Source organism: Amblyomma americanum, chromosome 2 (genome assembly GCF_052857255.1).
Source record: "Amblyomma americanum isolate KBUSLIRL-KWMA chromosome 2, ASM5285725v1, whole genome shotgun sequence".
NCBI lineage: Eukaryota > Metazoa > Arthropoda > Arachnida > Ixodida > Ixodidae > Amblyomma > Amblyomma americanum.
The window spans coordinates 74,549,572-74,564,437 of NC_135498.1; the positions used below are offsets into that span (position 1 = coordinate 74,549,572).

Below are 14,866 nucleotides of genomic sequence, written 5' to 3' on the forward strand. Positions count from 1 at the left end.
TATCTGTGACGTACAATTTAACCACGGTTATAGTGAACTAGAATATTCTAGTTCAATATTTTAGTTCACTGTACCACGGTTCAGGCTTCTCGTGCTATTCAGGTTCAGGCTCGGCTCGACGACTAGAAGCTTATTGTCGGTTCCAATGAACTAATAAAGTGTACTGTCTGTCTTTATGAATGTTGTCGTCAATATCTTGCATCCGTGCGCAAGTCTGTTCCAAAAGAACACGCAGGTTCTTGCACGAGCAAGCGTAAATTTGAACGCGTGGCCGCTTTACTGACAACAAATAAGGACCTTGGAAACACAATCTCGCAAGCATGCACCAAATCACCCGAAACGGCATGAGATTTGAAAGGGCTTTTGGAAGCCCCATATCTAAATATAGGAAATAACACATAAAAAATGTGAATATATAATTGTTTCCCGGTATAAGAAAAAAAAAACGAGCTGGAAAAACTAGCCTTGTAGCTCGGAAATTTTTTTGAGCTATAAAAATTCGACTAAACCCTAATGGCCAATTATGGCAGAAGACAAATCGCCCCTCTAAAGTGATTGCCTGATTTTATTGAGGTTGAGACTGCACGCTAAAGTGAGTACGCGCCAAACATCGCGCCTGAATGATGCAGGCACAATGCAGATACCAAATATGGCTATGTAAACATATCAGTTAACCAAACACGGAAAAGAAAATGACGCGGGAAAATAAAACATACAAATAGACACTCGACGCTTTATGAAATAGACAAGTTACAAAAGCTATCAACAAAATTCATGTGAGGAGGTTAAAAGTGAAAATTCTTGTAGACTGAAGGATTTAAGTGTCTATAGTGCAAACTGCCGCCGATCGCCGATGTTCCGGGCCGGTTTCGGTGATCCACGCTGTCATAACTGCTGAATTCTGACAGTCTGGAATCATCAGTGAACTGGCTGCGTCTGTCCATCGACGATGGGGCAGAATTTCGAGATGCACTACGATACTGCTCACGTGTTGGGCCTCTTTGGGCGGCCATGGCGGCCAGCGATCGCGACGTGGTATCGGTTTAAAAGCGGGTCTAAAAGTTGCACTGTGCGGCCAGACATCAAACTGTATATAAGAACCGCAGCTTTAGTCCCTAATCAGTCTAAGCGATTGTGCGACGAGGCCGCCGCCACCCCAAGAGCTCTGGTACAGTCTAGTAGGATTTGAAGGCTATCGCAGGTTATCACGGTCACTTCGCCCGCAACAAACATGACAGCGCAGTATAGACGAATCCATTTCGGGTAGCTGTATATTGGATGCAGCGTTCTATTGAAAATAAACAATGTTTGACCATGCATTTCAATCTGAGTGTCCGTTAAGTCTGAAGTGATCACCTTCAAATCGCGTTAGGCTGTACGGGCGCTCATCACATCCGTAGCTCACGGGTGGTCGACGCTCGGCGTGGTTCGAAAACAGTTAAAAATAAATTTCTGATGATTAAAGTATTTCTTTTTTACTTTTATTTAGTGCATGCGGTCCGAGACAGCGAATGCGTTCGAAAGTAAATGTTGCACACTGAAGCTGGGTTGTTCACCTTGTTTATTTATTTATTTATTTAGTCTTCAAATGCACCTTGGACAGCGGTTTTACATGAAGGGTGGGCGGCTTCACAGACGATTTCAAGTCTTATGAATCGCACTTGATACGTAAAAAAGAAATAGTCGCTCCGAGTTTTACTAGTTGGAGGTGTTCCAAAACCTAACCAGCATTTGTTGAATACGTTAGAATTGAAAACACTTGTCAATAAAGGTTTTAAGTTGTCTCAGTGCAAATAATTTCCGGAATTAACGAAGGCTGCCTCTGCAAGCTTGCAGTTTGTTTTCGTAATTCCACTCCAATTTACTTAATCTTAACTCTCGCGCTACTTGTCATTTCGCCGGTGCATTGCACAGCTATCGAATGTGTACAGTAACTTTCACGAAAATTGGTGCCACTTTGCGGGACCGCGACCACCCGATCCTGTGCTGAAGCTTGATAGCGCGACCTGCTGCGAGGAAGACCGGTCGACTGGTGTTGGCGTAATAATAATAATAATAATAATAATAATAATAATAATAATAATAATAATAATAATAATAATAATAATAATAATAATAATTGGTTTTTTAGGAAAGGAAATGGAGCAGTATCTGTCTCACATATCGGCGGACACCTGAACCCCGCCGTAAGGGAAGGGATAAAGGAGGCAGTGAAATAATAAAGGAAGAGGTGCCGTAGTGGAGGGCTCCGGAATAATTCCGACCACCTGGGGATCTTTAACGTGCACTGACATCGCACAGCACACGGGCGCCTTAGCGTTTTGCCTCTATAAAAACGCTAAGGCGCCCGTGTGCTGTGCGATGTCAGTGCACACTAACGATCCCCAGGTGGTCTAAATTATTCCGGAGCCCTCCACTATGGCACCTCTTTCTTCCTTTCTTCTTTCACTGCCACCACATGGAATGCGAAATTAAGAAAAGAGAGGAAAAGGGGAAAGGAGACATGTAATGCCATAGCCCGGAAAGCCATCAGTCAGATCCAACAGCATCAAAGAACGGAGCTTTCCATCAGTATATATTTTCTCTTCGCGTGACTGAACAATCATTTTTAAACGCAGAACAGAAGGTGCTGCGTTCCTGCTTCAAAACTCTTGTTCTCTTCGTGAACGACTAATGCGAAATTATGTTTCTCTCCTCCTGTGGTTTAAAACCTCACTATGGTTTTTTACAGGACGCCTCTGCCATGAAGGATTGGCCGCATTCACTTGGGAATTACTGGGTTGTATAGCTGTCGCTAGTTTTGTTGTTACTATTTCAGTCTGAATTATGATTCACGATTGAAGTACATAAGTCTGGAATGTCAGAGATTCTTAATGAATGCTTGTGATCCTTTTTAGCCTGCCCTGTGGTGCTTTTTTTTTTTCGGTGTTGGACTCGTCTGGAAAGCTGCCGACTGGCCTTCTACAAGACTCCCGTGCAGGAATAGGTGCCTTCGATGAGTGCCTCGAGATTGTAGTACACGACAGCTTCGGAGCCGTCCTTACCCGCCGCGGTGGCTAAGTGGTTAGGGCGCTCGGCTACTGATTCGGAGTTCCCGGGTTCGAACCCGACCGCGGCGGCAGCGTTTTTATGGAGGCAAAACGCTAAGGCGCCCGTGTGCTGTGCGATGTCAGTGCACGTTAGAGATACCCAGGTGGTCGAAATTATTCCGGAGACCTCCACTACGGCACCTCTACTACGGCACCTCTCTCTTCCTTTCTTCTTTCACTCCCTCCTTTATCCCTTCCCTTACGGCGCGGTTCAGGTGTCAAACGATATATGAGACAGATACTGCGCCATTTTCTTTCCCCCGAAACCAATTATTATTATTATTATTATTATTAGCCGTCCTTACGCATGGTCAGTACTGCAACCTGCTCGCCAACTTGAAAAACGCCACTGCCGTTGAGGAAATAATTATGTCCGTGGCCAGTGTCCTGCACCCGAAGGTAATCGACTCGCTCATATCTGGCGCAACGCATGGGAATAGTTGCTTGACAATTGTATTTTATGGTGGATTATGTAATGCAAAGCATCCATGACCTTCTAAAGCACCCATGCTTGTATGCTGTCAGGGAAGCTCATCTGATTATTTTACTACTTAAAAAACATGCCATAACTGGTGTTTTTGAGGAAAGGAAATGACGCAGTAACTGTCTCTCTTATCTCGGTGGACACCCGAACAGTGCCGTAAGGGCCGAGCGCAAAGGCATCTGTGGCCAAAGGGCCCCATGGCACAAGATATTTTCTCCTACTCAAGGTAGGGTCAAGGATCCATTTCCCAAGATGTTGACCTTAAATAAGCCGAGCACCAGACCAGGGGAAAGCGTGTACCCATTGTATCACCGGTGGGTACCAGGCGGCACTGGGGATCGAACCCCGCACCTCCCGCAAGCGAGGCGGATGCTTAGACCACTAGGGCCACCGCTGCGGTGCTATGAAGCGAAACATATCATAATATGTCTTCGTACTTTTCAAATAACCCGCAGATCGCTGTATCTAGGAAATTTCTCCATAGAGTTTAGTTGGCGAATTCTGAAATATTTCGGATCTTGAAGCTATAGGAAAAAATCTAGCGGGGCGAAGGACGAATTAGGGAATGTGTTGCAGAAGTCATTTCGGCAGCCACGGTTTCTGCAACGCGCGTATTTCGTCTCGATCTTTTCCTTCCTCTTTCAACTTTCTTCTGTCTGCACGCGGCTGAAATATTGGTCAAGTTGGCGCCAAACCACATGCCAGTGCGCATACCAATTCTTTTTAAACGATCACCGCAACAGAGGCTGCTACGCTCGACGACAGTTAAATGCTGTCTTCACCGGCCACATTTCGATGGAAGCGAAGCTCAGAAGGCACAAGCAAAAGATTCCCAGATGGTCGAAACTATTCCAGAGCCATCTTTCACCGTTTCTTCTTTCAATCGCTCGTTCACCCCTTTCCTGAAGGCGCTGATTGGATGTCCACCGAGAAACCAGACAGTTACGGCACCCTTTCCTTCCCTCAAAACAAATTTTAATTTGGGGAACGGAGCAGGTCTTTGTTTTCTGTCCATAGTAACTAGATGTGGTTAGAGGCTAAACAGTTAAACAGTTAAATTAACTCATCTGCAAGTTTCAAAAAGCCTTGAAACCAGGGCATTTGGCGTTCGCCTTCCGTTTTCCGAACTTGCAAAGTGTGGCTGGTTTTGTATTCTTCGCTGTATCGGGAGGAGTCCGCGGTCGTGACACGTCGCCGATCATTTCTAAGTTCCTATCGTATGCTTTGTGCGCATCTTTGTATTGGTTATAAGTAGTTATTAGCAAAAGTGGAAACAGCAGTACGTCTTATAGTGGGCGGTAACCTGGAGGTTAAGAAGGAATGAAAACAAGGTAGAGATTTACAAACAATGCAACTTTTACATTTCCTCTCACTAACTTTCGCGATTTAGGCAGTACCGGTAGTGTAAGCGTAATCAATTACTCTTTATTTGCGCAATTCGACAATTTTGCGCAACACGTATTCACATAGTGCATTTGTGCGGCAGTGAGCTCCAGCGAAAATGTTGATTTGCTGAATGTTTTCAGTGGACGCAGTCCCATGCGTGTAGTAGTACGGCATGTGTTGCTCCGGACTCTTATGCATTGATGTGCGTTTATGATTATGTCTCGACTCATTTCTTTGGGTGTACGAGAACAACCTAATCTGTAATTGTGTACGGAAGGCAAAGAATGTTTCCCCGCTTCGCTGGAGCTCGTCAGAGTGATTAATTGAGCTGCAATACTGCTATTTTAACCAACTCTCAGGCTCATTGTCACAGGGTCTCTCATTCTCAGAATTTCACTACCATAAGAGAGGTATTTGTGAGACGGCTACAGTCCACTCGTGAGTAAGCCTGCGGATTTGATTTTGATATACTCAAGAACTACGTGCAGCTGAAGCTACGACCACAATGCCTTCCACAAGCCTTATCCTTTCGCACGCTCATGGAAAACCGCAGAAATCTGGAAGCTGACGCACCCCGCTCGTAGGATCTACTGCAACAACACAGAAGCTGGCCGGGGGATACAATCATATTACCCTTTCTTTACGTAATCTATGGGTCAAAGGCGATCCCGCAGCTTTTGAATCCAGGTTGTCGCCATTACTGAGGGTAGATTGAGACCACAGAAAACAGGTGGTCTCTTTCCAGCAGCACTCCTTTATCATGGGTTTGGAACAATAAAAAACAAGTTACCTGATACAGCTTAGGGATGCTTGCACCGCTGCCCGGAATTAGTGCCTCTGTCTCTCTCCAAAGAAAGATGACACGGGCAACCATAGTGACAGTAGTTTAGACAGTAGTTTTGGGGCTATAGGTGCCCTTCCTCTGGGGGAAATGGGCTTCATGTACTATTTCTTGTTCATTGGTGCGGCTAATCCTATTAAGCACACAACCTCTTTTACTCGAATTGGTATCTTGCATATTTACTAAGCAGAAATTGTCTTCTTTCAATTTCGCAAGAAAGTTTTCTGTTCTCGTCCAAGCTGGTCGACATGCGATCACTGCAGATAGTCTCTCGAATCTCAATCTTCATATTTGCACTTTATTCGGTGTCTGTGTGCGTACGCAACAGTCGAATAACAAAAAACAGTATCGCAAAAACACATAAGAGATTAACTTCCGGAAAACACACAATCAAGTCACAATTGAAAAATATGAACAGTTGAAGAAAGGCCCGTTCTCCCCCTGTCCATAGCCGTAAGAATCCAGGCGCCTCACCACCACATCAAGCGACACCTGCAAAGTTTTTGGTAATCGTGCAGTGGCAAGCACATTGTCTGATTCTTGAACGCGTCCAACCTTTCGATCGCCGTGACTCGCATTTCCCGCCAGGAGTTGGCAGCTCGACCCGGTGTCGCGAAGCCACTGACCTCAAAGAAGGCCTCCGGTGCGGTCACTAGCGTCAGTCGGAAAAGCAGCAGTTTATCATCGCCACTAGTCCCGTTAAGTGGCTTAGAAAAAGCCGCGTTTTCCACGCGCATAAGTTCCCACCAGTTGCACTTGCCGGGGAACGTGGCAGTCGCTATCTTATTAATGTAGGCTACCACTGCAAGGGAGAGCTGGCTGACAGCAGCGGGCTGCTGCCTAGACACCACGTACTCGTCTGCACACGGGCAAAACTCGTCAGGCACATAGGCGTCGGAGCACGTGCGTTCAGGCGGAATCCTACCGAACAGGCTCAGGCCGCGAGCGGTCACCGCGGGCTTGAAGCGCGGTAGTTCGGCCAGAGTCAGAAGAGTCGCGTGCAAGTCGTACGCTGTTACGAGGCGCCGCTGATTCACCTCGAGGTTGACCACGGCCTCGGGATATCGCCGTAGAAAGTGGGGAGGGAGTGCCAGTAAGCAGGCTGGCATGGCGTCTTCCTGGCGACCGACCTCGGTCATTCGGCTCAGGCCGTATCGCAGTCCGTGGTCGGCGAACACCAGAAGCGCTGTGTCGTTGAAGGTGCCGCAAGCGTATAGGCTTTTCAACATGGCTTCCAGCGGCTGGTCCAGGTAGCCCACTGTGTTTAAGTGGTCGTGCGTCAGCCATGTAAACCAGAGGTAGGCGAAAATCCTCTGGTCCCTGAACGATAGAAGCTGCGTGATGTACCTGGAAATATCGCAGGCAGGAAAATATTACGAATCTGGCACGACGCGAGGAACGGCTTAAGTCTCTTGTAGAGGAAAATTGGCTGTGAGGAAAGAAATGGCTCGTAATGGTCTCGCTTCTCAGTGGACAAAGCAACTGCGCCGTGAAGGATAGGACTGAGGGGGAAGTGAAATGAGGGCAGAAAAATAGGGGTGTCGTAGTGGAGAGCCACAGAGTATAATTCCGACCACCTGACATTTTTTTAACTAGCACTGACATCGCACAGCACATGGATGTATTTCGCCTTCATAGAAAGGCGACCGCCTCAACCAGGTTTTTGATCACGTGTTCTCGTGCTCCACCGCCGAAATCTGTCCCCACAGCGTCATCGGGACGGGTACTCTAGGATGGCAAGCATCCATGCAGGGATAAACCTTGTTTGCACAGCAACCGTGAGCGCTCCACGTGACTGGTGAGTTCAAGGTGCCTGAAGTCCAGGTACTGATACAGTGATGCTGTATCTTAGGTGCAGTTATCCATTAATTAAAAATCTGTAGCGTAAGTCGCCGGCTACGAAACAACTGTTGTATTCTGTGACCTCAACTGTCGCCACATCATGCTATTATTTTTACCGCTGTAAACCAGCTGGGATCACAAGACTAGCTGTTGAGAGGTTTCAAAAGTATTGCCTGGCAGCGTTACGCTGGTTTGGAGGGGTGTTCTGTGAAGCTTTAGTCATGAATATGGCCCTTAATCTATACACATTACATGCATAAACTTTAACGTAATCAAACTGCGACGCACGTCAAGATCCATAGGTGGTCGAAGCCGGTGATAGTCCTGAAGCGTTTTCAGTGGGAGAGCCGGCTCACCAGCTGCGAGCTCGCCGCCCAAAGGGCAATGGTGCAGCACGCAAGCGAAGCAGCTCGACACAGTGGAGCCCTGGACTAGGGGCCCAACCCTGCTTTGAAGGTCAAGAGTCTGCAGCGATGCAGACGAAGACCGAACGCTAAACACTTAATGGACCAATAAACGTTTTTTTTTCTCTCTCTCTCTCTCTCACTGTTTAATTTAGAGGAATGGCACGGGGAAAGCTTGAAGACACAGCAGCATGCCGGCAAACTAATACCTTATTAATCATCCACATGAGTGTTACCAGGTGACTGCACGTACGAGTGTTTAAGTGGACTGTGGACTGTAAAGGTATGTAGCGGCATATGAGTACTTATATATGATGGGATAGCCTGCAGGTCTAGCCATGTCGCGCAGGAAAGACATTAGTATGATGCAGACAAACTAACCTAATAACATAACAGGTTGGTGTATTCCACTTGAGAAGGGCTGCGGTGGGGTAGTAGTCCGCAGGTGCCTTCCTGAACCCGGTGGCGACAGGGTACACGAACAGTCCTACGCGCGGTTCTTCCTCAAGGAACAGCGTCAGGTACTGCTTCTTCTTGTACACGGACATGAGGTGGGCCAGTCCGTCGAAGTGACTACTGCATGTTAAGACAAAAAGAGGAATAATTGACCACAAGAATTGGAAGAACCTCCATGCCTCGGAGTATCCTATAAGGTTAATGAATGTGGTGACTGGATGAAGCCAAGGGCCTACATATCGCATCCTTGAAATCCAGTGGTAAGCCTTAGTCTTCTGAGCACTGCAATTAAAGCTGACAAACACATTTTCGCTCTAGTGTTTGGCAGGCAATCCAAAACGTGTGTACTGACAGTCAGAATAAATTCTGCCTTTGGCAGTCCACATAATCTTGACAGATCACCTGCCTTGGTGGCTCAGTGGTTATTGCGCTCGGCTGCTGACCCGAAAGACGCCGGTTTGATCCCGGCCGCTGCGGTCGAATTTCGATGGAGGCGACATTCCTGAGGCCCATGTACTGTGCGATGTCAGCGCGTGCTGACATTCGAGAACCCCAGGTGGTCGAAATTTCCGGAGCCATTCACTACGGCGTCCCTCATAGCCTGAGTCGCTTTGGGACGTTAAAGCCTATAAACCAAACCAAACCAGTGCGTTACCCTTAACGTCCTCGCAGGGGGCGAAGCCAACGTGCGACACGAAAGAGCCTACGCTTTGTCGTGCAAATCGAGCGGCGCGCGTGTAGGAGGAGGAATAAACTTTATTAGTATTCTCTGTCGTCGTTAGCCACTTTCGCCCCAGGTGGCCCCCATGAAGAGGCGACCTCGAGGATCCAATCTGCGAAGTTGGCTTGTACTTGTTTGTCTTCACTGCGTATGATCTTTCCCCAGCTATCAGCTGAGGGATATGGCAGGAGCTTTCTGGAGGTGGATTTCCTTCGTATCTCCAGAGAATATGGCCATCATCTGCGTTAAGGTTTTTTTCACAAATTTGGAAAATAGGATTAACTTCACCTTTTGTAATTAATGCCATCGATATGGGATCATAGCAGTTTTTGTCTGAGCTCTTCGAAGAGCCGTAGCTTGTGCCCTGGTAAGCCCTGGGTGTGGACGTATCGGCGGACAGCTTAACCGCGCCGTATGCGAAGGGATAAAGGAGGCACTAAGAGAAGAAAGAGGTGCTGTGTAGTGGAGGGCTCCGGAATAATTTCGACCACCTGGGGATCTTTAACGCGCGCTGACATCGCACAGCACACGGGCGCCTTAGCGCTTCGCCTCCATCGAAACGCGGCTGCCGTGGTCGGGTTCGAATTCGGGTACTCCGGATCAGTACCCGAGCGCCCTAACCGCTGAGCCACCCCGGCGGGTTACCACCACGCAGTGAAGTTCGATTTCAGCTTGTGAAGCATTGAGGGTCATTGTCGATGTGGTGCCCACTGTTTCGAATCAAATGTCAAGATCAGCGGTCAAGGTCAAAGGTCAGGGTCAGTTACACAATGCTCATAGTCATATGATCAGTGGCCTTACTACCATAGCTTGGGCCATACCACCACGCAGTTAAGTTCGGTTCTCCCTTGTGTGGCATGAAGTTCATTGTCTCATCCACGTCGAAATCGGAAGTTGTGCGCCGGAGAAGAGCTGTCGCTCTAAAAGGTCGTTTATTACCAAAAGAAAGCCGCCGTAATTGTCTCGCCAGCGCACAGCTTTTCCTCTTGACGTTGGCTTTAACGTTGTCGCTTTAAAACAAGGGCGAACGCTAGGTGAGAACTGCCGTTTGTAGACAGCGTTCGTGCTTTTTTCTCACTGCTTGCAAGTGGCGTCCTCCTACAAAGGAGCCCACTAACATTCTTCTTTCCACTAAACTTGGGGAGGTTTTAAACTGCGAATAAGGCTAAGAACTTGTCTAATTCGCTTCCTGCAAGCGGGCCCAGGTGAAATGAGGCGGTGGCGTACGAAGGGAGTCGGAAGCAAGGCCCCGACTGTCAAACACAAGCAGCCGATGAGGGGTGAACAATGCGCGCTGACCGTGAAGTCCGCAAACACGCGCGAACATCGTCAGCTAATTGCCGGGATTTCAAGGCCACCCTCGTAATCGCCAAATATTAAAAAAAATCATTCGTCAGCGATTTGTCAACATGGCATTTTTTTCATAACAGCATCATCATAGCCACACCTTAGTATAATATTTCACATATTCCATTGCATGCCACGTATCAAAATCAGCCTCGGGCTCCTTTCAACTCCGTCTCTCTCCGGCGTTCAAAATTTTCTTCTAGAAATAAACGCCTACCATCATCACTTTCCGTACAGCCCATTCCATCATAAGCTTTCGTTTTTGAGTACTTCCTTTTTGTAATCTCTGCATGTTTTTCCCTCCTTTTTTGTACTCTCTCTCTCTCTCTCTCTTGCCTAAATTTTCAATTTTAGAACCCCAACCACCCGTAACCGCCTCTGTCACAGAAACTGGGTTGCCCAATATTTTTTTAGGTCATGCTATGCTTGCCGCATGCAATCTGCAATGCAAATAGTAACCGCCTGGTTATGGCCAATCCCCCTTGTGGGTATGTGCCGTTTTGTGAGGCAAACAGCAAGAAATAATGTCAGAGCACAACTTCCACCTTCATTACGAGCACAAATGCGGAGTTCGTCCAGTGGGAATTTTTAAATACGAGAAAACATTGTGCAACACAAGAGTATCTTCAAGTACGGTACCTGTTTCCGACGGATTCCCTCACGGCTTCGCCCGACTTTCCCGTCATAAACGGCATCAAGTTTGGGAATGAGTTGATTCCAACCTTGGTGTATCCCCGGAACTCGAAGGCGTTCAGCGTCCGAGTCAGGAAGCGCCTCGTCCTGGGCAGCTGGCGAATTGTGTTGAGCCTAGAGGTGCCGTCCAAGCCGACAATGAGCACATTCAGCCGCCGGTCGTACACAGTTCCACTTCCTGCGCTCTTCTTCCTCTTCGGTATCAGGAAGTAGTGTAAAAAGAAGGTGCGGCCGCCTGAGGATGTCTCGTTACACCATAGGGAGATGTACTCGGCTTCGGTTAGTGGTCTGCCGAACTCGACGCGGTGCTGAGGCCCCAGAATGCTCGTGTTGTCGGGCATGCTAGCGCTCTCGTTCCTGAGCATTTCGGCGTAGAAGCACGCAATGTCTTCGGGCTTCAACTTGTACCTGCTTGCCAAGAGCGCTTCGTCGAGCACCGGCACGTTGTACCTGCTGAAGTGGACGACCGTGTTCTCTATGCGGCAGTAGCTGTCGTTCTCGGAGTTGCTTCGGTAGAAGGGAAGTATCATCCAGTGGAAGGGGTCATAGTTCGGAAGCCTGCAGCCGGGCGTCTCAAATACAAACCCGCTGTTGTGGTGCGGTGCCCTGTCTTGTAGATGAATGAAGAGCCAGACGAGAAACAAGAGTACCAGGCCCCAAACTGGACAAAACCTGCCGTGCGGGCGAACGACTGGCATTATCGCCCACATTGTTTTCGCCTTGTTCTTTCTACTTCCAAATGGATAACGTGGCAGAGCACCGGAAGACACGGAGCGTGGTCGCGTGCCTGAGAACCAGTGCACGCAATCGCGTTCAACATTCGACACGAGCAGCACACGTGAGCGTTCGAGAGGGCTTGGTGAGGATTCGGCGCCTTCTCGGACGTGGCAGTAGCAGTGAACGCTGTGATCTTGGAGCTCGGCGATGGTGGTCAGGTCACCAGTACTGAACGTACACAGAGGTTCCCTTTGCCTGAATGTGCTCGGTACAGGCATAGGTGGTAGGCGCCATCATGTGACAGAAAAGCTGCAACTACTGAAGACTGCTTGCTAACACAAACAGAACCATGGCTTTCCTATCGTCTTGTTGGGTAGTGGATTAGTTTAGCTGGCAGCGGCATCCAGCGGAGCCCTGGACTAGGGGCAGACGACCATTGCTAAGAAGACGGACGACCCACCTGACTCCGTCAAATTGCTCACCTACTCTCTAGAGCTCAATAAACGTTTTCCTTCCTTCCTTCCTTCCTTCCTTCCTTCCTTCCTTCCTTCCTTCCTTCCTTCCTTCCTTCCTTCCTTCCTTCCTTCCTTCCTTCCTTCCTTCCTACAGTAGACGCCACAACTGGTTATGCTCTGTCTCCTCCGCATCATTAGACACTTTCTACTTGCAGACAAGACAAAGCGCGATAAAGTTTTATGAAAACAATGAATGAAATGTCACCATGCTGAAGTCACAGAATATTGAAAGAAATAAAATTGTGAGGTGATCATACAAAGTACGTGCGCTTGCGCTCAGCATTTTCTACGCCTTTCTTACAATTCAGCTGGTGGCAATGCTGGGCTTTTCGCGTCTTTTAATCATCGCTTCCTCTTCGGCTGCTCGCACTGCTGAGTACTGGCGAAACCGAGGTAAATGGGCAGGTCCCCGCATAAGGATGCATACCGCCAAACGGCACCAGGGACTTTAGCAAGGTACACCGTCGTGTCCCGCCTGTCCCTTCTTTTTCTCGTGCTGCGCTGTTCCTGCCACAAGATCATGCACTAACCAGCCCAACTTTTCACCTTGCTAAGGCACCAGGTAGCTACTGGTTGCAGCTCGCAAACGCTTGCAGACGCAGTCCAGCATTTAAGCGGACAACATGCTGACCTCGGCGATGCATTTCACATTGCGGAACGCATATACCTTAACGTGCCATGGTCCTGCGTCTTAGGCAGCTAGAACACAGAGTAGACGCTAGTTGAACCCATTGCGGCTTGTTACGTCTCGCCTACGACGCGCGGTATAGCCGGCGCGGATGCAACGGACGCCGCGGCTTCGTTCAAAGTGGCGGTCATTTTGGGCCCGTTCATCGCTGCCGCAACGCCTCCCGCCAAGCGCGTCCAGGCAGGTTTCAGTGCCACGTGTCGTCGTGCGTGCGTGTGTGTGTGTGTGCATGTTGGTGCCCACGCTTGTCAAAGCGCGGCAGCCGGGGAGAGGAGCTCCCCAACTGGGAGGCGAGGAGGTCTGACCGGCGCCGGCCCGGCGGACGCGCACGTCACGCCTGAACATGTTCAAGCGTCGCCGTATCGGACGCCTCCTCCCAAGCCGTTCCTTCTTGCCCTCGACTCCGTGGGTATAAAGGGAGCTGCCCCGGACGCCAAGGGGACTTCATTTCTTCCTTCGAGTAGCGTGGTCGCCCTGACCGGCTGCTCTTTTGCGATGCCAGAATAAACAAGTTGTTCTGTTGCCAGTCGACTCATCCTTTGCCGGGACCTTCGGATGTTTCCAGCTTTGCCCCAGGCCGCCAGGCCAACGCTACCCTTGGGGCTTGCAACCCTTTTGCAACAACTGGTTGCCAGCGGTGAGATCCCGACAACGGAGGCCAGCAGCGAAGATATGCGGTCAACTGTATGCTGAACAGCACAACGACCATCCGGGAGCAGTGCAACGAGCCCTGTGTGATGACTGGTTGCCTGCAGCGGAACGACTGCGCTGAATTCTTGGCTGCGAGGTTTGGTGATTGCGGGACTTTCTTCTTCTGAGTTTTGCCAGGCTTTTGTTAGTGTCAGAAACAGAGCTGGTAATTGTGTTGTCGTTGCTGCCGGGTTAGTTTGCGGCAAGACAATAGTAGGCAGTAGAGAAAGCAGCATTCGGAGCAGCCATGGATTTGAAGTCGTTGCGCAAACCGAAATTGCTGGAGCTTGCAAGAGAGTTGGGTCTGGATGTCTCAGACAAACTCAGAAAACCAGAACTGCTAAGGGCTATTCTTGAGTTGGAGGCTGAGGATGACGAGCTGTCGGAATGCCTTGAGACAATTGAGTAGAGGGAGCAAAAAGAGGAGCGCGAACGTAAAGAACAAAAAGAGAAAGACGAGCGCGAACGTAAAGAACAAAAAGAAAAAGAGAAAGACGAGCGCGAACGTAAAGAACAAAAAGAGAAAGAAGAGCGCGACCGTCAACACGCTTTGGAAATGAAGCGTCTCGAGGTAGAGATGGAACGCGCTCGTAATGGAAGTCAGGCACACGGTGCAGGAGAACGGGTATCGTTCAAAATGACTGACCTGATGCGGCCGTTTAAGCTTGGAGAGGACATTGGTTTGTTCCTGGTTAACTTTGAGCGAACGTGCGAGAAGCAGGGGTTCTCTCGGGAAACGTGGCCACAGCGCTTGCTCACTTTGTTACCCGCCGAGGCGGCCGACGTAGTCGCTCGCTTGAAGAGAGAGGAGGCAGAGGATTTCGAGCAAGTGAAATCGAGTCTGCTAAAAAAATACAGGCTGTCAGCGGAGGCGTTCCGTCGGAAGTTTCGGGAAAATAAAAAAGGGCAGAAGTGAGTCATATACAGAGTTTGCCTACAGGCTTATGTCAAACATGCAGGAGTGGCTCAAAGAAGAGAAAGCGTTTGGTGACC

At 48.9% G+C, this 14,866-nt stretch overlaps 1 protein-coding gene across 1 annotated transcript; it reads right to left on the bottom strand.

Moving 5' to 3' along the window:
- Positions 1-6,228: 6,228 nt before the first annotated feature.
- LOC144118687 (uncharacterized) lies at positions 6,229-11,692 on the bottom strand. The gene is made up of 3 exons (XM_077651540.1): positions 11,210-11,692; positions 8,428-8,622; positions 6,229-7,147 (listed from the first exon to the last, which is right to left on the bottom strand). Exons 1-3 carry the CDS (start codon positions 11,626-11,628, stop codon positions 6,271-6,273), a joined length of 1,491 nt encoding a protein of 496 aa, XP_077507666.1. The 5' UTR covers positions 11,629-11,692; the 3' UTR covers positions 6,229-6,270.
- Between the last annotated feature and the right edge of the window lie 3,174 nt (positions 11,693-14,866).

Bases quoted from the DNA above. Each gene is read 5' to 3' on its own strand.
- LOC144118687 (XM_077651540.1), bottom strand. From the start codon at position 11,628: ATGCTCAGGAACGAGAGCGCTAGCATGCCCGACAACACGAGCATTCTG. The intron at 8,623-11,209 runs GTACCGTACTTG...CTTAACATGCAG, and splicing joins AGGGAATCCGTCGGAAACAG to TAGTCACTTCGACGGACTGG. The intron at 7,148-8,427 runs GTTAGTTTGTCT...CGATATTTCCAG, and splicing joins CCAACCTGTTATGTTATTAG to GTACATCACGCAGCTTCTAT.